We start from the raw sequence: 27,520 nt of genomic DNA on the forward strand, positions 1-27,520 counted from the left end.
AGAAAGTGAGGCGCGCGCACACAGCGGTCAACACTCGTATATATGACTTCAGTCAGTTACTGACTCAAAACGCTATTTCTATCTAATCTAAATGTCAGATGATTAATTACGTAAATATTTGTTATACTGAATGTGGTTATTTTTTAGATCGTTGTTGTGAGTGTACAGCGTTGTGTGGTCAACAAACAAGCGTGGACGTGATTCTATTTGTCTCACAGTGACATCTAGTGGTCAACTCTTGTAAATGTGAAACCATGACGTCCAGTTAAGGCAGTTTAGTCGGTCAGTCATACTCAGAAAAAAACAAAACGAAATAACAACCGACTTGTACACCGTACCTCAATATACAAAATGTATCAATTGACTGTTAATCCCTTTTTTAATTCGATAAAGAAAATGTAGGCGAATAGATGTCTATAATAAGCGTAAGCTTTAGTAACAAATGTTTTACGTTCTGATTGTATGTTTACATTCAGCTTTCTACTTGTAACTTCGGAGGAACGTACAATCGTGTACGAAGGAGTCACATGAATCTCGTACGCAATCTACATTTCCCCACCTATATATAGTCGACTTTCTCCTACCAAAGGCAACGCGCCGCTGGTGTAGTGGTATCATGCAAGATTCCCATTCTTGCGACCCGGGTTCGATTCCCGGGCGGCGCACGCTTTTTATACTGACGCTGTCTTTAATTTATTTTTTATTTGTTACCCCTGGCAAGTTTGTGCTTTGGGTGATTTTATTCTTTTGGTTGCTGTTGTTTGTGTATGTATTGTTTATGTATCTTGTTGAATTGACACTGCCCTAAATCCAAGTTTTGACAGATTGTTTAAAAAAAAAAAGATTGCTGCTTTCTGCATGCACACAGAGTGCGGGTGTGCACATTTCTTTGCATCGGTGGACAAGGCATCGAAACTTCCTTATGTTTAAAATCCGAACAACTCTAGGAGAATCAAAATGATTGTGCCTATCAAAATGGTTTCTTGATGACTATGTAACCCCGGCGACCAATCTATTACTGCTTGTATGTTTGTGCCTTGATCTTGACTGGAGACCTATCTGCCTTTGTACCCTGAAGGGTGACCTGACAATGTCCAACCCAATCCATCATGACAAATGCTAGAGAATGAATGGATGAATGGCAATTTTGTTTCCACGTTTTACAATTTATTTCCTCTCATCTGGACATTCTACAACAGTTTTTAACATGAACAATTTTAACTAGGAATAAAACAAAAGAAAATACACTAAATTAAAATGACACTAACACAAATTCCTTTTCATCAGTTGTTAACTGAAATGTTAAGACAAGTCATTTACAGTGCACACTTGTTAATCGACGTTTGGAACTTTTCCTCCACAACAAACTAAACTAATATGACAACTTTCATAATCGTCCGTTCATTCTTCTTGCCTCATTTAGAACAATCAGTTCCTGAAATAATGCAAATTCAAGCACTATGACACACGGGCGCCATAATTAGTGAACACTAACACAGGAACACTTGAGTTTCATTCATTTTCATGTCTTTTATTAGTGTGCGTGATCATAAAATGTAGCAACAACTAGTGAAACGCTCGCACATGAAAAATAAACATGGAACAGAGGTCTTTATTCTAAAGTGACACACTGCATTTGATCTTCTAACGAGTGTAAACATCAGATGTGACATCATCATGTAGGTGTTTTAATGACCATACGGACTATGTGTGATGCATATCCTAGCAACAGCTATGACAAAAATTAACTGGAACTTATAAACGCTTAATAATAAAGGAACCTTTGTGACGCTTGTCAACGTGTCACCTGAAAAACAAACACACACAAAATTAACACAAATACAAAAATATGTGACAAATGTCACAAACACACACATCAGAGATAAAACTATACCGTAAAGTTTGATTGGCGTTGACGTACACATGTGCGGGCTGGTTTTGATGATGTCACAGGAGAGTAGGCGTGGTCAGAAAAGGCTCCGCCTCCTGAGGACTTTTGCAAAAGACAAACAAAATAAATAAAAATAAACTTGATGCCTTTAAACTTGTTCCGTATTACAGTGGTACCTCTACTTACGAAATTAATTGGTTCTGGAAGAAAGTTCTTAAGTAGAACATTTTGTAAGTAGAGATGCATTTTCCATGTAAATGCCCTATCCGTTCCAAGCCTCCCAAAATTCAGACATAAATGTTTGATAAAGCATAAAAATGCATCAAAACATGTAACACATACATGTTACAATTAGATTATTGCACATAAAATGAGAGTTGTGCATAATGTAAAACACAAAGAATAGAGTAAAGAATAAAAATGGTCATTTACCTTTTTAACTGCTGTCCTCATCGTTTTTTGCCCTCTTTGGTTCATGTTCTCTCTCAGAAGTGTTTTTGCCTGGTGATTTGTAAAGAACTGATCCAAGGATGTTTTTATTTTTATTTTTTAACAATCTTATTTTTTTAATTTAATTTAATTTATTTATCACTCACTCTCTCACTCACGCTTACATCATGGAAGCCGCACATAATCTCCCAGGCGGATAAGTGAACCCACGCCATCCGGCACCGAAGGCAAGTGACGGTTCCACTCCTCCACCTGGAGCCCTTGTTTTTTTTTAACAATCCTTCGAAAATGTCCAAGACAAACATCATCATAGTGAGCGATCACCCGAATGGTGAACACTTTTTCAATAAATTACGAAACTTGATGGAAACTTCAGGTACGGCGAGGCATCTTTTTCCAAAAAAGGCCCGTCTCGTTGCAATTAAAAACTTACTGTGCAACGTAGCCTTCATCAATCACTAATCGTTTGAATTTTTGCACAAATTTGTCGGCCGTTAGTTAATACATTTACGTAAAACTATCTAAACACCTCATGGCCCGAGGGGCGAATGACGAGGACGCTACATAGTCACAATCTATTCTGTATCTATGGTCACATACTGTACAGGTCCCTCTTAGCCAATGGGATGCCAGGAAGATGCCAGTAATAGCCAATGGCAGAGCAGCTGTAAGTATGTTGCGTTCAGGAAACTCTGGGAGCTGCGAGTAGTGACCCATACTGTAGTTTTACCTTCATATCCTGAAACTTCTTTCTTAACATGAGGCAATATTTTCCTGTTGAGGCGTTTCGTAACTTGAAAATTTCATATGGAGGGACGTTCATAAGTAGAGGTACCACTGTAGTTATTTAAGTACTCTGATTACTTACGTATGATTACTCTGGAGCGCCGCTGTTGAGTCATGTGACTCCATGTGCCAATCGTGTGTCAGTCACGCGTCACTGATTTGAGCGGTCGCCTTGTCTGTCACCTGACGTGACGCCGCTCTGCTTGCCAACTTGTCCTCTGATATGTCACATGTAAAATTCACGTCAGCACACACACAAACACAAATACGCTCACGTAAATGCACAGAAATACACCCACGTGCAAACACAAACACACATATATGCAAATAAACACAAAAATACAAATGAACACAAACACTAACAGATGATTAAACGCACCTGTGCGAGTCCTTCATGTTGTTGACATGTGGTCATGTGATGTTGTGAACATCGCAGTGACAAGTTGTCCTCGTTTAGCACACAACCTGAACACGCACATTAAACACAAGTTCATATATAAAACACATACTTATTAAACATACACACACAGGTAGTACCTGAGGGTAGAGCGCACGCGTAGTGAAAATATTGGGTGCATCCTTTGCGTGAACATCCCATAATAGCACCAGACTGATGACACCAACAGCACATCTGAGACAGGAAGTAGAAGTACCCATTAGGAGAAAGAACGTGATATCATCACAAGCAGACAAATAGAGGAACAGGAAGTAACAATCACATATTTGCATTTGACCAACCGTGTCGAGTGCCAGCTGCTCCGCCTCCTCCAGGCCGTACAAGTTCCCTCGCACCAGGTAGACTCTGCTGCTCCACACGCTACAGTCCGAGTGGACCCAGCGCTCGCCTACATGGCGCGCGGCGGCATCGTCGCTACCGGAGTCCGGCAACTTGGGCACGGGAAGGTACGGTCCGTGAAGGTCGCCCAGACCGTCGGCGTTGGCCTCGTGACCGCACAGGCAGCACAGTGGAGGAGCGACGTCGGCGCCGTTAAGTCGCCCCAGGCGGAAACAGGAAGTCTTGGGGATGAGTCCTGCAGACGAGTGGGCGGTGCTTTGTTGTTTTTGGTGCGAGACGTCCAGCTGGTCCTGGTGGTTGACCACTGTGACGACATTCTGCCGCAAGCTGCCAGACCGCCGGACTTGCACAAAAGGGCAAAAATTGTCTGCTGTTTTCTTCTTTTTCTTCGTTGGTTCTTGCGCGGAGGTGCACTTTAATTTGATTTGAGGCTCCGGCGGCGAGAAAAGAGATGACGGTGGACACCACGCTCGACGTTTGCGCCGCTGTCTCTTCACAGTTTTTTTAGCCAACTTTGGTTTTGTTGAACTTCTCCGAGCGTCGGCAGATTTCTTGGTGGCGCGGCGGCAGTCCGAATTGTCTGATTTGTTAACGGAATGACGTTGGCTAGCATGATCAGAACTGTTTGTGGCCTGGCATTGATGAGCGTCATCCGATTCACTGGCACGGCGCTGGAGAGAGTCGTCTGATTTGTCAATGACATGACGGCGAGCATGATCAGCTTCTCGAGATTTACCGGCAGCGCGCCGTTGACGAGCGTCGTGAGATTCACTGATGCGGCCAGAGCTGTCGGAGTCGCTGCCCGTGTGGCGTTGACGAATATCCTCGTCGCTCTCCAGCGCGTACCCTGCGGTGTCGTCGGAGTCACAGCCTTCGTAGTAAACGCCCACCGCATCTTTCTTGACACTTCTCGCGAGACGGCGCCGTGCGGGCCAGCTCGGTGGGGGCGCCGGCGTCGAGAGAGGCTTGACTCTGACGCTGCGTTTGCGTTCAACGGGCACAGATTTGTCCTGAATTTCATTTGGAGGAAACGTCAGCCTCTTCCGGGTCGTTTGGGTGACGGGGACTTCCACCACATCGCTGTCGTCACTCAACACGTCAGCGTGGCAGCGCGTGGAGTTGGCGCTAAGATCCGCCAGCAGGACGACGGGCCTCGCGTGATGCGGCGGGATGTCCGCCGAGCTTTCCGATTCCTCCGCGACTTCCTCTTCTGACGACGAGGTGTCGCTGCTCTGCGAGCTCGGCGTCCGCCGGCAGCATCCTGGCGAGGACGGCGCGGGCGACAGCGGTTCCACGATGCGCTGCACGCCGTCCGCCGCGAAGGAGGCGCAGAGCAGCGGCTCCTTGGCGGCCGCCAGCAGCACGATGACGTCTGAGTCGCTGCCGCTGTCGTCCTCGCAGCTGGCGTCCGCCTGGTAGAACGCGGGACACCACAGGTCGCCGTCGGCGTACACGCCCGGCGGGAGCGCAGTGCTCAAGTAGCTCGGCTCCACGCCGCTGTCCCCGTCGTAGCTTCCAGTTCCGTACGACGAGTCCACTGGACGTCTGTGGTACCACTCAGGCTTGGCGGGGTGGTCCGAGGGAGGGGCATGGTGGTTTCGGGTCCGGGCCGGCGCAGAGAAGCTCTTGGATAGGTCGATCGCCATGATGGGTGGCTCAGATGGGACCGCCTCCATTACTGAAACACAAGTTTGGTTGCACTTTGATACAGCGGCCATTCACAAAGACGGGTGGAACACTAAGTTTTTCAGCAGGGTGTCCAGTTGTGATCGAAAATGGAAACAGTGTTTTGGTACGTACCAAAATTTAGGCGGTAGTGATTCAAAACACTGTTCTGAGGTCTGTATCAGAAGGAGGATGTCACGTGACTGTTCCATTTAGCATTCCATTACACCCCCAATTGCTTAGAAACAAAAAAAATTTGCAAAATCTAACATCTGAGTGTATTGTACTGAACATTTTATGGATTGAGAATAATTTGAGATGATGTTAAAAAGCGTATTTGTATTTCTATACATATTTGAGGCGGGGAGTATTCACTTTTCTCTTACAATTATATTCTGTTTGCTGTCTAAATTAGGTGAGAACAGATTTCCAAAACTGTGGAGCTACTTTCCTTACTGGGGATTTGGCAACTCCTGTTTGAATGTGATATTTTACAAATGGCCACCAGATGATGCTGTGGGAAGACGTTTCAAACGTTCCCAAAGGTTCTTTCTATTTCTGAATCAAATGTTACAAATTATTTGACCACCCAAACGATTGACCATCCCTCGTGGCCTGAGTGACACAACATTTCACAAAGGGATGGCGATACATGCACACACATTCATATACACGTCACACCCGCTGTAGCTGTGTAGTATACTGTACCATCTACAGTCAGGGTTTCATGAACAAAAATCTAAAATGCAACATATCCAGAAACTTGCTCAACGCACTCCTAACACAAGCATCAAGTCTAAGTAAAAAGCAATGTTTTGCTCAGCTTGATTTATTAGATAATGCAATTTCATTATCCGTTGCTTTGCTTTTGTGTACTACTCATTGTGTACTTTAATCTTCACTATTCTAAACGTTGCTTTTTACATAGGTTGTATTTATTACAAATGAGTTGGGCAAGACTGGTATATATGTACATTTCATGAAACCATGACCGTGGATGGCATGAAAAACAATGAGTTCTCAAATTTGCTTGCTAGGGTATGAAAGTAATGATTTTGACTGACAATGACTAAGAATTAAATGTTTCTTACTAAATACAGATTCATTAGAGATTGCATTCAGGTTAATAGTTGTTTTTTTTAAAAACAGTTATTACATATGTATTGTGACAATGTATAATATAGTGACCAACTGCACCCATGTGAAGTTGTCGGGAAAGTAACAAATATCAACATTTTCCTCTCGATGTGGTCAGCTTGGTGTGAGCCAGAGAATGACCGGGCCACCACGTAGTATGTAAAGGAAACAACAATAGCTGCTTCATTATACTAGGTAAAATTTATAGCAAGGCGATTCGGTGGTTATGTCTGCCTCACTGTTCTGTGGATTGGGGTTTGAATCCCGACTCCTCTTTTCCTGTTTGGAGTTCGCATACTCTCTTCATGCTCAAGTGATAATTTCATCTTTATGTCCCTGGCTGGTGACCAGTCCAGAGTTCCTTTCACTGAAAAACATCTTGGACAAACTCAAGCTCATCACTCCGATAAGAGATAAAGGGTCTAGAAAATGGATGGATCGTATCATCTGACGTCATATAATAAAAGCATTTCTGCGCACCTTCAAACAAATTGATTTTTTGTTGTCTTTTTTTTTTCTTAATGCTTTTCTTTTCATACGAAATGTTGTTTAATTGATACGGTGTTGGTTTCGGTTCAAGCTAAGAAATTATAGCCTATTTACAAAACAAAACAGTAATGTAACGTTACGGGTGTACTTAAGCCGCATTTATAATAATAAAATAATGTTTAATGAATGAATGTTGAAGTGGACTTTGGCAATGTTACCAGCGGCGGCTGTGCGGATGTTCTTGGCGGCTCCTGGGCGAGGCTCTCCCTGCTCACGAAGCTCTTCTGCCGGCTTCAGCAGGCCCAGCAGCGAGCCCACGCCATGCTAGCTGCTGAGCATGCTAACTACCCGGGACAGCTACGCACACGTCATCAACGTTTTTGTCGGCGCAATGACAAGCCACGTACAAGACATAAAGTATTCAAGTAAACGGGTGATATTAATGAAATATTAATAACACAGCGTTGTAATGTTACTTGCTATATAAAGATGTTGTTGTTGTTGTTGTTGTGACGACAGCTGTCATCTTTGCTTAATGCCGAGTCAAGCGACATTAAAACGCTTAAAACAAACCCGGAAGAGGGAATGTTATTTTCAAAGTAAGAGTGCATATATTAAATACAATTTTGTATTCGTCAATTTTTTTGTATTGCTCAAACTGTCTCTCATGAAATTTATCATATTTTTTTGTAGCTCCATTTTTTTTAATTTTAGTTCAGTTGATGTGAGTTCATGTTGATATAAATACTTTGAAATGATTTACATATCACACATTCTGTATTTATTCTTAAAGCTACTATATGGAGGATTTCCCCCCAAAATATCTTAAGAATAGCTTTTTTATTTGACCATTTATGACTAAAACATATTCTAAGTAGTAGATCAACATCTTAGCTGTTCACAATGGGTACTTCTACAAGCCTCTGGCCAATATTATTTAGGAAGCGTCCGGTCCGAATCCTTCGAATTTCCCGCCCTCTGTCTGTGGGATGTGACGTCATGCGCGTCCTCGTCAGTTGTTTCCTGTAGTCGCGAAGACGGAACTAGTACAGATTTTCGCTGCCCCAGACACCCGCTTTTACTCCGCAGAAGGCTGCTTAAAAAAAAAAAATGAAAACAATGTCAAGTGCCACGAAAAAAAAATCAAAATCAAAACTTGATAGTGACCGACGCCGGGCAAGAACGAGAGTGAACATTGGTTTGACATTTCAGCGGTGGAGAGAGTTGAGATCGGACTTGGATTAGAAAAGTGATTCACAGCTGGCTTTCTTTCTACTCCAAAAGGTAAGAAGCGAGTATCTTGCCATTTAGAAGAAAATGTGTTGTTTTCAAATAGCAGTAACCTCAAGATCGATCACTTCTCGGTCATAACTATTGGGGTGAAAGTGAGGTGGACGGCAACATTTAGCGTGAAAGGGGCGGCAAAGTTGAATGTAATAGAACAGAATGACTTTATGAAGAACAGACGTTCCATTCCGCGGCGTTTCAATCAGGCTAAATGTCGCCTTATTTTCCTCTGTGAAAACAGCCTATTGTAGCTACATTATGCTAACGGAATGTCAACGGTACTACTGAATGGCGATAACATTCACGGCCATATCACACTAAGTAGTGAATGGGTCTATATGTTTTTCACAATCGTCAATTTCCATTAATGACAGCCCACCTTTCAGCTCATGCACAATGACGCTAGCCTGGGGGCGACATACACTAATAATGACTAGAATCAGGTTGACGTCCATCGAGCGGGGTGACTACAATATGTAACTGCATATTAACATCGGAATGAGGTCCAATTAATTTGCACATCGTTTTGGAGTACAGCACAGGACTGGACTTCGACCGACTAAAGCAATATGATCTGCACGTCCTGTGGACATCAATTGTTTAGTGGGGATCGAGAGTCTCATTCCGTGAAGTGGCCAGCTTTGTATAACATTATAAAACTTCTTACCTCTGAAAACATAGTTTAATTGGATATGAAGAGCCCAGTCTTCAGTATTGAGGTCGTGCACGTACGAGTGCGCGCAGCGTGTACGAGCGTGCAGTTTGTTTTCGGCCACAGATGGCAGTAGTGATTTGAAATTTTAAATCTTCCATATAGCTGCTTTAATGAGGACACCCACACTAGTCAATTAAATGGAATATTCTTTACATATTGAGAAAAATTAACTTTCCTATAAAACTTAAATTTATTTAAATACATATAAAATATGCACAAATATTGTAAGCAATAGAGATTCACTCAAACACAAAATACCAGATGTTGTTATTTCAACCTTTTGTTTTGAAACTAACGTAGTAGCACAGAAGGGGGCAATTCTAATTTGGTTACTTTATAGTAATGATTATTCGATTAATTATATATTTTTTAAATAACTTTTCCACTCATCCATTTATTTTTATTTATTACTTATTCCAATTTTATAAGCTGGGACTTTTGTTTTGAAAAACCCAAGTTGCCTGTTTTTTTTTTTTTTTTTTTTTTTTTTTAAACAAACATTATTTTTAAACCAATCCTTCAACTTGACAGTCATCTCGGGATGCTTTTTATCTTGACTCAACAAAGGTTCACTTTTTTTTGTCTTTATTATGAGTGAAACAACAAAATAATACACTTGACTCAAATAAATAACACGTGAAAAATCCTCATATGTTCAAGTCATTTTTCAAACGGGAATGATAGAATAATAAACAAGAAATATTTACAATACCACAATCAAAATGTACAATGCAACACAAGAAACTTCCAAGGGTTGCCCTGAGAAGGATTTTGAAATGCATAAATAATTTATGTGCAACATGAGGAACAAGGGGTGGGGCTTCATTACAGACTACTGCTACTTCCTGTGCTGTCATTCGTTGCTCCAGTATACTCTGACCTGCTGTGCAGCCAGCAGTTTGTCTTGTAAAGCAGCGACTTGTCGTCTCACGCTCTGGAGCTCGCTCTCCTTCACGCGCAGCAGCAGCTGAAAGCACACCATTTGGCACCTTCATTTACTGCTTCCTTGGTCCCGAAATGGGAACTTTTCTATTGAGGACCTAGATAGTTCCTAAACTGAAAATGTGTTTGTAGTGAATTGTGAAATGGGAATAAGTGAATGATTCCAAACGCAGTAATTACGTTTAGAATCATTTCACACACCCAAATCACTACGATGGAATTTAGAAATAGTGCACCTAGATGAGTCCCTAAATTTTCCCTACAGAATGCATTGTGAGATAAACCTATATAGATCACTCTATACTGTAGTTGATAGGGAGTGCCATAAGTCCATTCACCTCCATTTTATAAACGTTGGCATCCTGATTTACAGGAGGTACTTCCTGTTTGGTCAGTTGACTAACCTCGGCTGCCAGGCGAGTGCTCAGCTCCTATAAGACAATGACACAAAATTGACGAATAAAAATGTTATTCCCACAGCGTCAAGACAGAGCCCTGCCCGAAAAGTGAAAGTTTGGTAATTGAAAACATTGTAATTGCGTACAGAATGTCGCAAAATGGCAGTAAAGCTGTGAACAGAAGATCATAAAGCATCAACACCATGCAGCTTGAATAGGGCTGTGCATTTAATTGAATTTGAGACATGATCATTATTTTGTCTGACACGATTAAATTAACCTGATTGTTGGTAATATTTACATTTCAAATGTGGGCTCTGCAACATATGCAATCAAGCACTTTCTCAACAAGTAGTGCTCTAACCATCAGGGGTGAATGTTTTGCTAAGACTTCATTAGGATGCCTAAATAACAAGCACAAAGCGGCTCGGAAAATGGAGGATACAAACATGTTTTTTCAGTTAGATGTTAGACCTTAGAGCAGGGGTGGCAAACTGCGGTCCTCGAGGGCTGGAGTCCTGCAGGTTTTATAGATTTCCCTACTCATAGTGAAGCTGATTCCAATTAACAGGCTCGTTATCAGGCTTCTGCAGAGCTTGCTGATGAGCTGATCAGGAATCAACTGTGTTGAAGAAGGGAAATATCCAAAACCTGTAGGACTGCGGCCCTCGAGGACCGGATCTCGCCACCCCTGCCTTAGAGTGTAAAATATTTTTTAGGATAATTTATTTTCTAATGATACTCCATTAATTTTTCACTAAAAACTGTCAACATAATTGTTGCAAAGTAGTGCAGAAAAATATATGTTTCCCGAACATGATGTGTACTTGTTGTGATTAATAAATGTGGTCATCATTTTGGCCATATTCGTGCAGCCCTAGTATGTACGCAATCATGAGCCCATGTTCCATAAACAAATGTTTGCAGTAGTACAATTTTTCAACAAAAATGAACCACCTTTACATGAGACTCATCAATGGTTTGAGTTAGCATAAACCTGACTGTTGTGACATCACACACGGGCAAGAGATGGAGCCAAAGTACCATTTATATTGTTTTGGCTTGAGTGTAAAAACAAGCCAAGTGAGAAGGATAACAGGGCATAATGTTGGAGAAGAGATGAGACAGGAGGCACATTCAGAAGTTTCAACCGCGACAGCCAAGGTAATCACAGGACAGGCTAAGACAGAAGTCATCGCTGTTTTTGTGCTTACATGAAGTTCAGTCGTGCCAAGGAACTACGTATACTGAAGAGACTCATCTTGACTGAGAGACAAGGGTTCACTCTGCACGGACTTTTTTTTGCGGAATGTTCCGGAATCACTCCAAGAAGCCATCTTACATGTCCCCGACGTGTTCTGACCTGGTTTTGGTCCATCAGGTCCTGGTTCTCTTGCTGCCGCTGGCTCAGCATTTTCCTCTGGTCATCCAATTCCTGAGTCATGTGACCAACCTCCACACACTTGAGCGTGAACCAATAGGACAGATCCTCCAGCTCCCGCTGACAGGACACCAGCTTCTCACTGCATGCATATCAATACACATGTTGCTGCGCTACATGCTAACATGCTAACAGGCTGTGGTAGGTATGTACCTGTGTAGTTTGTAGACTTCCTCCTTGAGCGCGTTTTCAGTCACATTGAGTGTTTGACATCTCCTCTGCACTTCTTTTTCCAGCTCCAGGCGATGAGCACGCTCGATGGCCTCGATGGCTGACCCAGATGAACAAGAAGTTGAAAATGCAGGATGTTGATCACTCGTCACTGACAAATCATTTTGACCACCAGTAGGGGTGGGTGATATGTCAAACTTCTCCAATTTTAAATGATTTCTTTTTAATGTGTTGGTGATGCCCTAATATCCTTGACCAGCCGCCACCGGTTGTCACCGAGTCCCACATATTCAGAGCATCTCACCGGTTGCCGTAGCAACAGCCTCCTCATTCAGCATCCTGTCTCTCTCGGCCAGAAGGCAGTCAACTTCCTGGAGGTGTCGCCGCTGCAGCTCCTCCGACGCCTTCACGTGACAAGCCTCCATGGCGGCCAGGCCACGCTCGCACTCCGCCTGATGCCCCACCCCCACACAAAAAAAGTTGAACTTTGCACATGTTTTCATAAACCGGTTTTCAGTGAACAATAATGTACATGTTTTTGTAAACATCACAGAATTGAGTCTTCAATGATGAATGTCCATTTATGTAAAACATCAAAGATGATAATCTTTCATGATCCAATTTGATTATTCTTTAAATTACGGAAAATTCTGACTTTCTTCCCAGAATTCTGACTTTAATCTCAGAATTCTCATTTTATCACTTTAATCTCAGAACTCTGAGTTTAAAGTGAGAATTCTCACTTTAATCTTAGAATTCTGACTGTAAAGTGAGAAATCTGACTTTGTGACAGAGCTATGAATTGTGAGGGGAAGTCAGAAAGTCAGAATTCTGAGAATAAAGTCGGAATTAAGTCAGAATTCTGTGAATAAAAACGGAATTCTCGATTTAAAGTCAGAATTATGAAAATAAAGTAAGATTTATCACTTTCAAGTCAGAATGCTGAGAATAAAGTCAGAATCCTGCCAACCTTTTTTCTCTCCACTGGCCCTAATCCATCCATCCATCCATCCATCCATCCATCCATCCATCCATCCATGCATCCATGCATCCATGCATCCATCCATCCATCCATCCAATTTTCTAATCGCTTACTCCTCACAAGGGCCACGGGGGTGCTGGAGCCTATCCCAGCTGGCATCGGGCAGTAGGCGGGATACACCCTGAACTGGTTGCCAACCAATCACAGGTCCCTAATCCTCTTCCGTATTAAATGAACCTAACATAAATGTTTCATAAACAAAGATGATTTTGCGGCAACCAACTTTATGTACAGATTTTGTAAACACAACATGCCAAGGTACCTGATTTGTAAATATCAAGGCAATTACATCTACTGGTATAATACATATAACATAATTTAAAATCTTCTGTAACCATAATGTAATTTTTAGTGTCATCACAGATGCTAGGTCGTCACCTAAAGTACACGCTGTTGTAAAAATCAAAGACAAAACATCTAGATTCTCAAACATTCCTGCCTTGACAGCTTATTTAAGGCGTTCAGCGCCCCCTACCTTCAAGTTCTGCATCTCCTCGTCATGTTGTATCTGATCCGAGCTGAGTTTTTGTCTCGTAATTGACAGCTGCTCCTCCAGATCTGTCACGCGATCCGTCAACTCAGCCACCTGACCCGCCTCCTGGCATCCTGTCACTTCCTTGCCTTCCTCTTGCGTTTCCTGTGGCGTCTGGCTACCGGCGTCGGCGCTAGCGACTTGCTTTTCCGCATGGGAAAGTCGCCTTCGCAGTTCTGCGTTTTCTTCCAGCAGACGGTCGCACTGCCTGGTTATGTGGCAGCAGAACGCCGCCTCGGTGGAGAAAATAAAGGTGGCGCGCAAACGCTCGGCTGTCATCCCGACTTTGTCCCGCACGCCGGAGGACGCCACCTTTATCCAGGATGAGAAGATCTGGACAATAATGGCCAAAAATTCCACACCGCTGTCATCCAGTGTGTTCAACTGCTCAGTATCATCCCACATTCTGCTGCTTCCTGATGCAATGACACGTTGGGCATTCCCAAGGACATCCTGGATGTTCTCCTTCAGTTTCCTGTCTAAAATGGCGGGGTTTGCATCTTCCGCGAGAAGGTTCTGACTCAACATCGACACCTGATTTTCTGGAATCATCTGTCGTGCCGCATCACAGAGAAGCTTCTTGTCTTGTTCTTGTGGATGGGAAGCGTTGGCATTGATGCCATCCAACAGCGCACCCCAAAGTTCCTCCAGTTTCAGCTGGCAGGAAGTGACCGGATGCCCTGCTTCCTCTTTGTTACCATTCTTGCTTTTCCCAGATTCTAGTCTATTAACAACCTCCAAGAACCTGTCCAGAACCTTCCACCTGAGCATGCTCCACTCCAGCCTTTGGTGCGTTCTTCTGTCCACAGGAGGCCTTGAGAAGTCGTCCTCATTTTGTCCATGAAGCATCCCAGCTTCTTTCAGGGCTTCGTTCTCTATCTGGAGCTGCCTGCAGCTGAGCTCCGATTGATGAAGCTTCTTCTCCAACTCCGTCAGCTTGGCCTCGATTGCTTGGAAGCATCGCAGTAGGAAACCCTCGGCATTCCCCGCGCCCGCTACCACGTCATTTGCCACACTAGCCTCTTCTTCCACCTCTTGCCGCCGCAGAAGAACCTCAGCGTCCCCCAGCCTGTCCTGCAGGGAGGTGATAAGGGTCTGCGCCTCCAGAAGTTGCTGGTCTTTCTCCAGAAGCTCCTGTTCCAGGTCCTCCATCTTTTTGGGGAGTGGTTCTGCACACCTGAGACTGAGCTCTTCCTTGAGACGTTGGATTTCACGGTCCGCCTCGCTCAGCTGGTTGAGCATCTCCTGATTGCGCTGGTTGAGAGCTTCCTTCTGGCAACCCAGGATCTCCACTTCCTGGCACAGCTTCCTGACTTCAGACTTGTCGCCGCCCGCTTCTGCCAGGGCGTCTAACGTGGACGGCCAGCAGTCGCCTTCTGAGTCTGGACATGGTGGACCATCCGTCCTGGGAAGCTCACGTTGCTCACATGTGAAATCCTCCAAGTCTAGAGGGTCATTTTGAGCCTCACCATCCGTCTCAAAGTCTGAGATGTCCGACCCCGTGGAAGGCAAGCTCTCGCACCAGACGGGAAGTAAATCCTCATCCGTCCATGTTGTGGGTATGTTGTCCACAAGACGCTGATGATCTGGAATTTTGCTTCCCGAGATTCCAACCACTGGACTTTCACCCAGAGAGTGAACATCATCTCCGGATCTTTGCAAACATTCCGACTTTGGGAAAGACGAGAGGAGAAAATTTGGCTTGATGTAGTCATAATATTCAACTGATAACATGAGCGTAAATGTTTACCGTTGCAGCCGTGTGATAAGAAGTCCACATGCTCAGGCGAGCTTCAAGCTCCAGTCTGTCGTGCTCGGACAATTCCATCTGACACTTCAGATCCTCAAACTTCAAACACACAAACTACTAAGTCTCAAATTGTTCATTATTCATGCAAATTAAACAACAGTTTCATCTTTATTTCACTGTACTTAGTAGCTACACGACTGATTTAATTTAGTGAGTAAGTAAGTTACAGTATTTAGTAGGCGAGTTAGCTGGTGAGTGAATTCTTAGCTGATAAGTGAGTGACTTGAGTTTGACTTCATTATGAGTTTGTTATTTTGTTCGTGAGTGAGTTAGCAAATTGGTCAATTTTTGTGTGAGTAGGTTACATGATTAGTGAGTTTCTGAGTTAATAACTGAGGGCTAGATCCACTAAACGTTTGTGTGGCTTTTGCGTGGTGGTAATTGGTATAAATGGAGCAATCCGGTAGCGTCTGACTCGTTCTCCTCTCCGCTCACAGCTTAATGAGGAAAACGCTTTTGGACCTCCTTGGTCCAACTTTACTTTCTGATGTCATCTTTCTGTTACTATACTGTCGGTCTTGGCGCAAATCCATTTCCATGTGTGGTAAATCAGGTGTAAATTTGCTCCCAGTGGGCATGTTTGCACTGGTATATCCATCCATCCATCCATCCATCCATCCATCCATCCATTTTCTTGACCGCTTATTCCTCATAACGGTCATTGGAGCCTATCTCAGCTGGCTCTGGGCAGTAGGCAGGGGACACCCTGGACTGGTTGCCAGCCAATCGCAGGGCACACAGAGACGAACAACCATCCAATTCGGAGCGCCCAATTAACCTGCTATGCGTGTCTTTGGAATGTGGGAGGAGACCGGAGTGCCTGGAGAAGATCCACACAGGCACGGGGAGAACTTGCAAACTCCACCCAGGAAGTCTGGAGGTCGGACTCGAACCCGAGTCCCCAGAACTGGGAGGCGGACGTGCTAACCAGTCAGCTACCGTGCCGCCACGCTGATATATCATTAGCTCAATATAGTGAATAGGACTATGATATTAACGGAGCAAACTGCATATGTGGAGCAATTTTATGGCGCTGTCAGTGGACGCAGCTCATTCTTAGTGGATTTGGCCCTGAGTTAGTTACTTTAGTAAGTGAGTGAGTTAGTGAATATGCTAAGAAGTCAGTGAATTAGTAAGTTGTCAGTTAGCAGTAAGTGACTTAGCCAATTTGCGGGTTTGTGAGTACATATGTGAGTAACTGAGTTTCTTTGTTAGTGAATGAGGAGTTAGTGAGTGATTGAATGATGGTTGAAATAGTGAGTTGGTTGGTGAAATATTGAATTCAAGAGCTGGTTAGTGAATTAAATAGCACGTTAATCAGTGTTAGTGAGCGAGTGGGTTTATGAGTTATTGAGTTACCGAGTGAGTGATGGTGAGTCAATCACTGAGTTGGTTTCTGAATAAATGAATGCCTGAAGTCATTGAACTTGTTGTTTTGTTAGTGAATGAGTTACTTGGTGAATTGATTTCATTAGTTTGTTGGTAATGTAGGAGTATAGTTCCTGCTTTCGCCGACCTGGAAGTAAACAAAAAGAGGAATTGTGGGATATATCGGTGCTAACCAGTGACATAAATGGTACGGTTAACTTTGATGGTGCTGTTAATTAACAGTGTGACTATCTATGTTTTGAACAACACCTATTTAATGGTCGGTTATTTAACGGCAGGTTAGGAATTTAACCAGTGGTGAGGGGTTAAACAGTGGTTAAAATAACCGAGAACTGAACAACTGGGCCCAGTATGTTAGTCAGTGTTCATGTTTATTGAATTATTGAAGGAGTAAATTTGTGAACTAGCGAGTTAGTAACTGAGTTGGTGCCATGATGAATGAATGAGTGAATTTATAAGTTTGTTGGTTCCTGAGTTGAGCAGAATGTTAGAGAGCATTTGTGCACCTCACCATCACGACGATGAGTAGACACATAAACGTAATGTACTGACCGCCTTCTTGGAGCCGTGCGTGGAGTCGGCGTTGTTGTTGATGGTGAGGATCTTGGCATTCTTGAGAGAGTTCTTCCTCTCCACCTGCTTCCAGCAAGCCTCCATTTCGTCCTTCAGGCTGGCGGCCGCTGCCGCGTCGCCCATCACTTCTCGGCCGGGAGACAATCCCAGGATGTTTTCGTAGCGCCTCCTCTTGGCCTCCCTCCTCCTTTTCTTCTCCAGCTCGCTATATAGCGCCGGTGGCGGCGGGATCAGAGTCTGATTGACATCCGTCGTCGATCTGCTGGGAGGCTGAAAGTTGGTCCAGTCGAAGGTCTTGTAGCGGCCTTCCCGCCTTCGTTCCAGAATGCTCCGGGGCTTGGAACGCCGATCCGGCTCCGACCAATCTGGAGCCACGTCAGGTTTGACCAAAGATTCGGGCTTAGGGCTGAGGACCACCACTGAGCCTGATAAACTGGAAGTCATGCACAAATTTAACACATGATGCATGTTGAGTTTATGCTTTATGTATAAAGTTTATTTATTCAAATGTTGAAAAGGAGATCAAGCAACACTGTAAAAAAAAATAAAAAAATCTGCTGTTTTTACGGGGAAAAACTGGCAGCTGTGGTTACCACGGAAATTCTGTAAAAAATACAGTGGGGAAATGTAAACAACTTTACAGAACAACTTGTTTAATTTACTGGGAATGAATTTACAATAAACAGAATCTACATGTAAATTTTACAGAACAACATAGAATAAAAGCAGCATGTGCTTGGAAAATGGTACTTCTTTTATATAGCACGTTACCCTACAAGGCCCTAAAACGCTTTGCGTTGTAACTACTTATTTCACAGGATCAGAAACAACTGGACTTAGATTACCTTGCTCATGGATCTTTAACACCATCACACTGCGCTGGGATCAAACCAGCAACCTCAGGGGTGGAAAAAGCAATTCAGGCAAAATACTACTACTACTACTACTACTAATAATAATAATAATAATGGCTATATGATCAAAATAGGTATCTATCTAGACTGCACCTCCTGTCTTAAAGTGAAGCAACTCCAAGCTTTTTTAAGTCAATTTTTATGTTTTCTTCTAAGTATATTCCATTTCAATGTGCACAATGTAAGAGTCATTTGGACTATTTTTGTTCATTGATGTTTCTTATTTATATCCTTAAAGTTATAAAGGTATGTTGTAAAGATAGAACTGTTATTTTGCACGTCATTAAAACATAAACTGAATGAAAATAAGTTTCTCATGAATGCCTTGTTACAATCATGTTACAGTAAGATCTGTTGTGTTTTATTGTGTGTACCGTGTAACTGTGCCAAAAGGAGGTTTTTGTTATTTTTTAAATGTTGGTAGTTTGAGGAGGAATTGAACCAAAAAAAAAATAAAATAAAAAATTCTGGTGGCGCGGTGACCTTTATGTCAGGGAGTTACGGCAAGAAATTCTGACCAATTTCACCCCTGATAACAGGTAACAAGGTAGATTCACAAGTCAAAGTAAATTGATACGTTCCGAAGTTAATGTATGTCCATCCATCCATCCGTCCATCCATTTTCTGAACTTGTTTATCCTCAGTAGGGTCACGGGCATGCCAGAGCCGACCCCAGCTATCAACGGGCGGTAGGCGGGCAACACCCTTAACATGTTTGTAAGTTTAATGATAATAAGATGATGTATGCAAGTATATGTGTTCACAACTTGACCTTTCCAAGGTGGTATGTTCCCAAGTAAATATACAGCAGTATGTTGTAATTACCTGGTGACATCAGGAGCAGTGTGCACGTTTTTCATCAGCGCTTGGATCCAATCCCTCCGTATTCCGGCCGTCATGGCCGACAGTGTGCAGATGCTACTCGGAGTCTGGAAGATGTTGAAAGAAGCTTCAAAGTTCGTGTTCGTATAGGAAAAAAAAAATATGATTTCAACGCCAACTTTTTAGTCTTACGTGGATCTGGAGGCCATAGTTCTCGTGGACCTGCTGCTCAGACACTTTAAAGCACTCGCTCAAGTCCACTTCACCTTCCTGCTCTGAAGCCTGGCGGCAGGAAAGAAATGGCCACACCGATTTCACGGCAAAGAAACATATTGAAAACCCAAAGAATAATACAGATAACCAGCTTGTGAACGAACCTCCTCAGCCACAGCATCCTTGTAAAACTTGAGGCAGTCAGAAAACAAGACAAACCAGTACTTTCTCCACTAGAGGGGGACAAATACAGAGTTGACACAGAATGGCTTTAAAGATTTTTTTTGTCGTTATTGACTATAATGTGATGAAAGTTGGGTCAAATCTATTAATCTGTACTTTAAAGAGACAGATATAGGTTTTTGTGACATCTAGTGATGAACTATTAGAATGCAACAACCTAAGTTGGAAGCATGTGCATTTTGAAGCATGCACACTACGGTACCTCAGAGAAACCACACTTTACAAGCCTACCACCTATTACTACATTCACAAAGTTCTTTTTCGGGTATCGGTAGCAGAAAGATGGTGTGGCACAACATGACCCATGTAATATAATGAGCAATTACTAGACCTATATATGTAAAAAAAAAAAAAAAAAAAAAAAAAGAAAGAAAAGTACATTAATGTAATAAAACATTTTTTGCCCATTTGATTGAAATTAATAATGGGTTTTTAAAATGCACCCACATTGAAAAAAAAATAAAAAATCAGAAAATTCTACACACTGTCCCTTTAAAAATCAAATGTGTTCTTTGAACACAAATGTTTGTCTGTATTGCAACAAATAATCAATTAATCACAATTAATTGATGATTCAAATTAGTCAAGAACAATTTTGATCATCGATTGATCGTTTCAAGACTTTGGATGTGAAACTGTCCAATTCATCAGAATCATCTCAATAATAAATAATCTTTTTTTTTTTTTTTAGTTCTCCATGAAAGCTGACTGATTATCTCTGTATTGAATCAAAATAAGACATTCACAAATATTTATGTTCAGTTTGGAAAAGAATTAAAAATATTTCAACATTTTCTGATGGATGTTTCGGACGACGCTTGGAACTGGATCATTATGACTTTTCTGTGCTGTCAATTTGAAATAATTTTCTGCTTTTGAAGAGCGAAATGGTAATGGAAGAAAATGTTTTTACATCAAATTCATTGAGTAATCAGAAAACTAATCAACCGATTCAACGAGTATTCAACTACTCATTAGCTGCAACTCAGTTTATACTAAACGGTGTGATGTTGACGTTTACCTGATCATCGTCATCCAGCTTCAGCAGCCAACCTTTTTTGAAGTTTAACAAATCCGGCTGCGAAAAGACACATTTTATGAAATGAATCACAATGTTGACATCATTTCAAGCCAAGTGGAACAGTTGCCCAGCAATGAGGATTAGCCTAGCCCACCCACCGCTGAGCACCGCGGGGGAGGGGTTGCTGTTGCCCCACTGGATCACTGCACCAGCAGCTGAAGGCTTTCAGGAGATCATAATCCAAAAGCTGTTTGTGGATCGGGTCCAGAAAGAAAGACCGTACGCCCGTGACAACAAGCACTCAAGTCTCATTAAAAGCAGCATCCAACTGGAATCAGCTGGTGTGTTGAAGCAAAGCTGTACAGATGTCAAACGCCGCCATCTGTACACCACCAGTTTGCACAAGGGTGCTATGGAGCCAACTGGGATGCAGAGTTTGGTCGCATGACCTCCACTCCACGCCAGAACTCTTGCACAGCATTCAGCGTTGTCACTTAAAAAAGTCCACGGTGAGGAAATCGTGTTGTCTATTATATTGAATCGATACAGGAAGAGGCTGGGAGACACAAAGCCGATATTCCCAACATAAGCAAGTGTTTACCTCTCGCTCTGAGGGGTGAGCTTCACTCTTGCCCATCCCGGACATCTTCACATCCTGTTCCACCACGGGCGTCTCACCACCCATCAAGCGCTTCCCGACTGCAACGTCAGAGCTGCCAAACACGAACATACATTTCATTGATAGATTGGCTACATTTTGGGAGTGCTAAGTTGATTGGTAGTTCAAACTTATGTGGCTAATGTCCATGTTGCTCACTCACGTTTGGGTCAACGTGGTCTCCTGCTCAGTCAGATCACTGCTGACGTTGACTTGACAACGTTGATGGTCTTGATTTCGTACTTGCACGCAGGCGACATCCACTTTGCGTTTCATCTTGAGATTTTTGGCGTTGGCCACCAAAAAAACAGCCAGCTGATCACTCCACCTGGCAATAGACACCACAGACGAGTCATTAGGACAGAAAAGATGGCAGCAATTGTGAAAGCAAAATGTAGTGATGGCAAAATCGAAACTGTTTTGGTATGTACTGAAACCCAGGCGAGAATCAGCAGCAAAATACTCACTTGTACTTCTATACATATTTTGAGGGGGTGGGGGTTATTCAGTTTTTCTTTCCCATGACATTGTTTCTCTCTCTTATGTCGTCCATTACAATTACAGTATATCCCGTTTCCTAGTTGTGTAAATTAGGTGATAACTACTTTCCTTACTGGGGAGTTCTTCTTTAATGTACTGTTTGACTGTGTTTTTTTAGAATTCTCCACCAGATGTCGCTGTGGAGAGATGCTTCGAACATTCCAAAAGATCGATTCTTTTTCTGAATCAATTGTTCCAAATGATTCAATCGTTTCAATGTTCCATTTCTGCCAATCCTAACAAAATGTGAGACGATAGAAACCATGAACACAGGAAGTGAGAGCACAGGAAAGGCGTTAGGAAGTGTGAAGACAGGAAGTGACAACACTGAAAGTAAGAAGACAGGAAGTGACGGGCCATGAAGTGAGTCCCGCCACCGTGTCCGTCTTTCCATCCGTACCCGTTGATGGTGTCCTTGCTGTCGGCGCGTACGTAGACTTGCTGCTGTGTGGTGACGATACACAAGGCGTTCTTCTGGCCGGTGCGCGCCTCCGCGTCCAACACGGCCGTGCACGTGTTCATGTTCAGCGTGCCCTGAGGCAAAGTGCTCGGCTGAGGGCCAGAAAACAAACAGCAGCGTTACCGCGACAATGCCATTATATATTTATTATTTGGTGACCATTTTCTCTGTTACTACGGAAACGTAGAGCTGCCAATGTAGAGTAAACATTTTTGGCTGCCGAGTATGTTCGAACATACACGCAAATATGTTCGAACGTACTCAAATATGTTCGAACATACTTGCAAATACGTTCGAACATACTCCCAAATATGTTCGAACATACTCGCAAATATGTTCGATCATTGTCGCAAATACGTTCGAACATACTCGCAAATACGTTGGAACATACTCGCAAATATGTTCGAACATACTCGCAAATGTGTTCGAACATACTCGCGGTCCCGTCGCCATGGGCGGGCCTTCGGGGTCCGTGCCCGCCCTGTCAGTCAGCCGTGCCCGCCCTAGCAAGATGACTCACCAACTATTAGTCCTATCAGTCACACAAACTTGCGCCTTCTGTTTCAAGTAAAGCATGGCGTGCCAGCCAACCACATACCTCCTTTCAAGTTTGGCTTTGATTGACAACTAAGGCTAGCCAATTACAATCCGGATCACGAGGGCTGGAGTGGGGTGGGGGGGAGACGCGCGCTCTGCAGACGTGCCTTAGCCAAATCTACTTCCGGGTAGATAGTGCGCATTTGCCGGCTGGCGCAGGGACAAAGACTGAGCAGAGCACGTCGTGCCGCTTTAATGGGAGCCACCAAATGCCAAACCTCGATCCAGGATGACACAGTTGACATCAATGGGAATCCTGAGTCCACTGGTTACGTTTACAAGTGAGTGGCAAACTTTTATTTTAATTAGTCAAGCCATACAGCACGGATGAATTGTAGCAATACACAGTATGCTGTTAACAGACCCAAGCAGTCACACATACACAACAACAACTAAGGAGCATAAAATTATTTATCACTAAAGCAGTTGCAGTACAATGTGAGTTGAATTCTCTTTTTTTATTGCCAAGTTTGTTCATGTTGATGACTGTCACTAAGTTCTAATTTAAAAAAAAAAAACAGCACTTTACACATCCTTTTGGATTGATATTCTGCTTAGTTTTTTACTGAACCCATATGTTGTTTCTGTACATCATCGACATAACTCAACTTATTTCTAAATCACTTTAAAACATAAATTGCTGCATACAAAGTGCTGTGCATGGAATAGAAATTAGTCTTTTAGTAGACACAAGTGAAATAAAATAACACAAAATAAAATTAATTCGAGTAAATATAAGTAGATAAGTATACACGCAAATAAAATTAATACTAAAAAAGAAATCTGTATAAGTATAGAAATAAAATAACACAAAATACAGAAGGCAGCATAAAAAAAGTAAAATGATGTGAAGTCTCATGCTGAGTCAAAGATCAAAGAATAGAGATGTCTGGCAAAAATGATATCCATATCGTACAGCCCTATTCCAACATGCAAATGAAGGCAACTGCTAGCCAATTCCAGATAGAAGGGGCTGGGTTGCAGTCATTCATTCGGACATCGTTGTTTACAGAAGTGAAGAGTGGATTTGTTTCAAATGAACTTTTGAGTTGAATAAATGCAAAATGAACTACACATTTTTTTCAGTTTGTCTTTTAGATGTCAAATTTCCGCTTTTAAGTGACAGAAAATATTTCTGAGCACTTTTGCAGTTGTCACAATGCCACTGTTCAACCTGATGAACATTAGATTTAGGTTGATGAAGTGTGCCCCCCCCAAAAAAAAAGGTAATGCCCCCCCCACAATTTCTTTCTGGTGACGGGTCTGCATACTCGCAAATACTTTCGAACATAATCGCAAATATGTTTGGACAAACTCGCAAGTATGTTCGAACATACTTGCAAATATGTTGGAAAGTACATGTAGGCTACATGCTACAAAGTTAGTAAACCTTCCCATAATGCCACGGGGTATTCGCAAGCATAATACTCCATTGCATTATAGGGCAAAAAATTACGAACCTAAATCATGCACGGTAGACATAATAAGTCGTAAAAGTTACAAATAAACAGTTTTTTGGCTACTTGATTTTCTAATAAATTGGTAACGTGGCTCAAATGTTTAAAAATTGGGTTTTGTCTTCACTCGCGCATGCGCAAAAAATACCCCGTGGCATTATGGGAAGGTATGCTAACTTTGTAGCATGTAGCCTACATGTACGTTCGAACATATTTTCGACTATGTTTGAACATATTTGCGAGTATGTTCGAACATATTTCACTAAGTTCAATAGGAACATACTCGCCAGACAAAAATGTTTACTCCACATTGGCAGCTCAACGCTTCCGTATGTTACAGCTTTTTTACATGTTACAGCAAGTTTTAAAGTCTGAAGTTGTTTAAGTGGTTTATGAAACAAAGCAGAAAAAAATAATAATGTATGAAGACTTAACAGCTGAATTAACGTTTGAGGGGTGGGTACAAAGGTTAAGACGAATGGGGGAGAAGGAGGGGGGATGTGCATTAACATTGGGACTAATCCTAAATCCTCTGTGTAACATCTGGATCAACATGGCCACCTGCCTCACCAGCTCATCCAACGCGAAGTTCATGACGCCGTCCTCATACAGCACGAAGAAACGACGCTGCCATTTCTGGTTGAGAAAGGGGCAACAAAAGTCAGATCGATGAAACATTTCATTGCGGCGTTAAGACGCCGCCACCTTACCCGTGATCTGTGCGTTGCCTTGTCAAAGTCCGTTCCCTCGGGCGCTAAGCAAAGCCAGCCGGCGTACACCACCTTGGCCTACCGAACATGGGAAGCGGTTACATTCAACAGACAAACAAGCTCACATTCACTCCTGTAGACAGTATATTTATCTTGTTAATTTACTAAACATTTACTAAGTGATGATTTGTTCTGAAAAATACGGTCCAAAACAGTTTGAAGGGGAAGTCCAGTCAAAAATGTTCTTTGCAATAATATATTCTATGCTCCCCCACTAGTCTAACATATACCTCTTTTGAATCATCTCAGGGGGCGGCCATTTTGCCTTGTACTGCCTCTTGCTGTCAAATGAATATGAAATCAGAGTGCCTAAGGGGAGCCCTTGGGCACTCTGTGGCACTGTCAGATGACAGCAAGTAGCAGTATAAAGCAAAATGGCCGCCCCCGAGATGACTAAAATCGGCTGGATTTTTTCGTCTTAATTCATATTCTAAAAATGCAATATTAATTAAAATACCGTGTTTAGACTAGTGGAGGCGCATCGGACATATTGTAAAAACAATTTTGGACTTGACTTCTCTTTTAATTAAGCACTCATTATGAAAGCTTGGCAAAATTCATAATCAGATAACGAAAACAATGCAAACACATTTGTGGCTTTATCACTTTAAATTGTCATGTTTCATGAAAACAATGATACAGAAACATATGTACTGCATGTCTTAAGCACTTAACTTATGAACGTAACTATATAAATATAACTGTATAAATAAATAAATTAATGAAATATGTATATACGAGTATAGGCCTACCTGAAGAAACAAAGCTAACAAGCAACCAAATTGAAGCAGTTGTGTTCTAAACTGCAGCCTTTGCGATTTAAAAATTATATTGTACTACACTGCAATGTAGATTTCAATGTAATTAATTATTCAGCCCTACTCTAAATCCATAATTACAGTAATCATTTGTATGAAAAAGGCTTCTAGGCCAATACATAACCAGTGAAAAACAGTAATTTTGACACTGACTACTGCCTCGTACCGACATGTACCATATGACACATTCTTATGCCGTCACATCCGACAGTAACATGGAAGTAAAGAACTAATTAACACCTCGGCAATTCTTTACTACATGTCCACAATCCAGTCAAATTGGCTTCAAAATCCACTTTTGGGCTGCTCTCCACCAGTTGAGAATTATTGCATAAGACTACTAAGTACTGCAGTAGACTAAACTAAATTCTACAGTACTAAATTAGACTCTAAAATATGAAAGGTTCTACATAGCACCCAAATGTGATTTGTGTTTGTCTAGAATGTAGGCATATGGGAACCCACATTTGGGTACCATTTATTTATCACCATTCTTTTTGGTTCTGCGCCACCTATTGACAATTATGAACATCTGGGCATTTCTGATATTTCCCCAATACAACACAATTCAAATGCTTCCTTTATAAGGTCAAAACAAACAGTGGATTGTTTAGCTTTTGTCTGTGAGTATCATACAAACCGGGCAGATAGTGAAACGACACTTCATCACATTCTGAAATCAAAATAGTCCTGAACACCTTTTCATTTTCGAGCGAGTACTGCGCTACATGAATAGGACGTCACGTGATTCAAGTGGACTAAAGAAGCTATACAGCAGCTCATTGAAGCTCTAACAATAATTACGACCGGTAAGGTTTCCAAATGAAATGTTTTGATTTGTCCTTACGTGCTCCTTTCGTGGGTGCGCGGGCACGTGTAGCTCGCGTGACTTGAAGCAGTTCTGACATTTGCTTTTGTTGAAAAAGTTGGCCTGAAATTTCTCGCACGGGCCGGCCGACATCTTGCTCCAAAACGTCTTGAAATTGCTGCTGTCCTTTCCTTCTTGTTGCTGTTTTGGTTTCTCGTGTACTCCGCTCATCTGTCACTCGCACGTTAGTTGAAGGCGGTTCACGAGCATAACGTCACGCTTATGACGTCACTGAACGTACGCAGAAATAAGAATAAAACAAAACGTCTTGCGGTGGAATTTAATGATCACTTGAAACACAATATGAAATCAATTCAAATTCATTTTAAATATATGCATCCTATTGGCGAAAATACCAAGTTTTAAGATTGACACTTTTACAGGATATATACTCGTATGTCATAGTCTATATATCTTTTCCGAAAAACGTTATTCATCCCTGCGAGGAAATTAATCAGAAAGCAGACGGAACCGACAGCAAAAGTTCATTTTCACTCTGTCTTGCACTTACATTTCATTGCTTTGTAGCCAGTAGCCTACTACACAATTATTTGTACTCAAGTACAGATCTAGTACATTTGCCATCTGTGGTAAGATGAGGAAGCTGTTGATGACGATGATGATG

At 42.3% G+C, this 27,520-nt stretch overlaps 2 protein-coding genes and 1 non-coding gene across 8 annotated transcripts; 1 reads left to right on the plus strand and 2 right to left on the minus strand.

Moving 5' to 3' along the window:
* The first annotated feature begins 594 nt into the window (after positions 1–594).
* On the plus strand, positions 595–665 carry trnag-ccc (transfer RNA glycine (anticodon CCC)). The gene has a single exon. It is a non-coding gene; the product is annotated as a tRNA-Gly (tRNA).
* A 480-nt stretch (positions 666–1,145) lies between these two features.
* On the minus strand, positions 1,146–7,781 carry LOC144024550 (uncharacterized). Of its 4 annotated transcripts, none has more exons than XM_077530964.1 (7): positions 7,433–7,781; positions 3,866–5,601; positions 3,665–3,758; positions 3,507–3,592; positions 3,210–3,345; positions 1,922–1,993; positions 1,146–1,807 (listed from the first exon to the last, which is right to left on the minus strand). In XM_077530964.1, the coding sequence occupies exons 2-5, from the start codon at positions 5,597–5,599 to the stop codon at positions 3,307–3,309; spliced, it is 1,953 nt and encodes a 650-aa protein (XP_077387090.1). In that variant the 5' UTR covers positions 5,600–5,601; positions 7,433–7,781; the 3' UTR covers positions 1,146–1,807; positions 1,922–1,993; positions 3,210–3,306. The 4 variants fall into 4 exon arrangements, with proteins under 4 accessions (XP_077387090.1, XP_077387062.1, XP_077387072.1 ...); XM_077530936.1 differs by having other exon boundaries at positions 1,895–1,993; XM_077530946.1 differs by lacking the exon at positions 7,433–7,781 and adding an exon at positions 6,965–7,392 and having other exon boundaries at positions 1,895–1,993.
* A 2,003-nt stretch (positions 7,782–9,784) lies between these two features.
* Positions 9,785–27,520, minus strand: LOC144024563 (uncharacterized). 3 transcript variants are annotated; one of them, XM_077530979.1, is made up of 19 exons: positions 27,407–27,520; positions 26,875–27,126; positions 25,150–25,227; positions 25,010–25,075; positions 22,326–22,477; positions 21,549–21,713; positions 21,329–21,440; positions 20,728–20,784; positions 19,628–19,696; positions 19,443–19,532; positions 19,254–19,357; positions 17,494–17,947; positions 15,493–15,591; positions 13,686–15,413; positions 12,473–12,620; positions 12,151–12,268; positions 11,920–12,079; positions 10,497–10,589; positions 9,785–10,183 (listed from the first exon to the last, which is right to left on the minus strand). In XM_077530979.1, exons 2-19 carry the CDS (start codon positions 27,064–27,066, stop codon positions 10,070–10,072), a joined length of 3,999 nt encoding a protein of 1,332 aa, XP_077387105.1. In that variant the 5' UTR covers positions 27,067–27,126; positions 27,407–27,520; the 3' UTR covers positions 9,785–10,069. The 3 variants fall into 3 exon arrangements, with proteins under 3 accessions (XP_077387105.1, XP_077387116.1, XP_077387125.1); XM_077530990.1 differs by lacking the exon at positions 26,875–27,126 and having other exon boundaries at positions 27,407–27,477; XM_077530999.1 differs by lacking the exons at positions 26,875–27,126; positions 27,407–27,520 and adding an exon at positions 26,726–26,830.

The sequence above is a fragment of the Festucalex cinctus genome, chromosome 1 (assembly GCF_051991245.1).
Source record: "Festucalex cinctus isolate MCC-2025b chromosome 1, RoL_Fcin_1.0, whole genome shotgun sequence".
Lineage (NCBI taxonomy): Eukaryota > Metazoa > Chordata > Actinopteri > Syngnathiformes > Syngnathidae > Festucalex > Festucalex cinctus.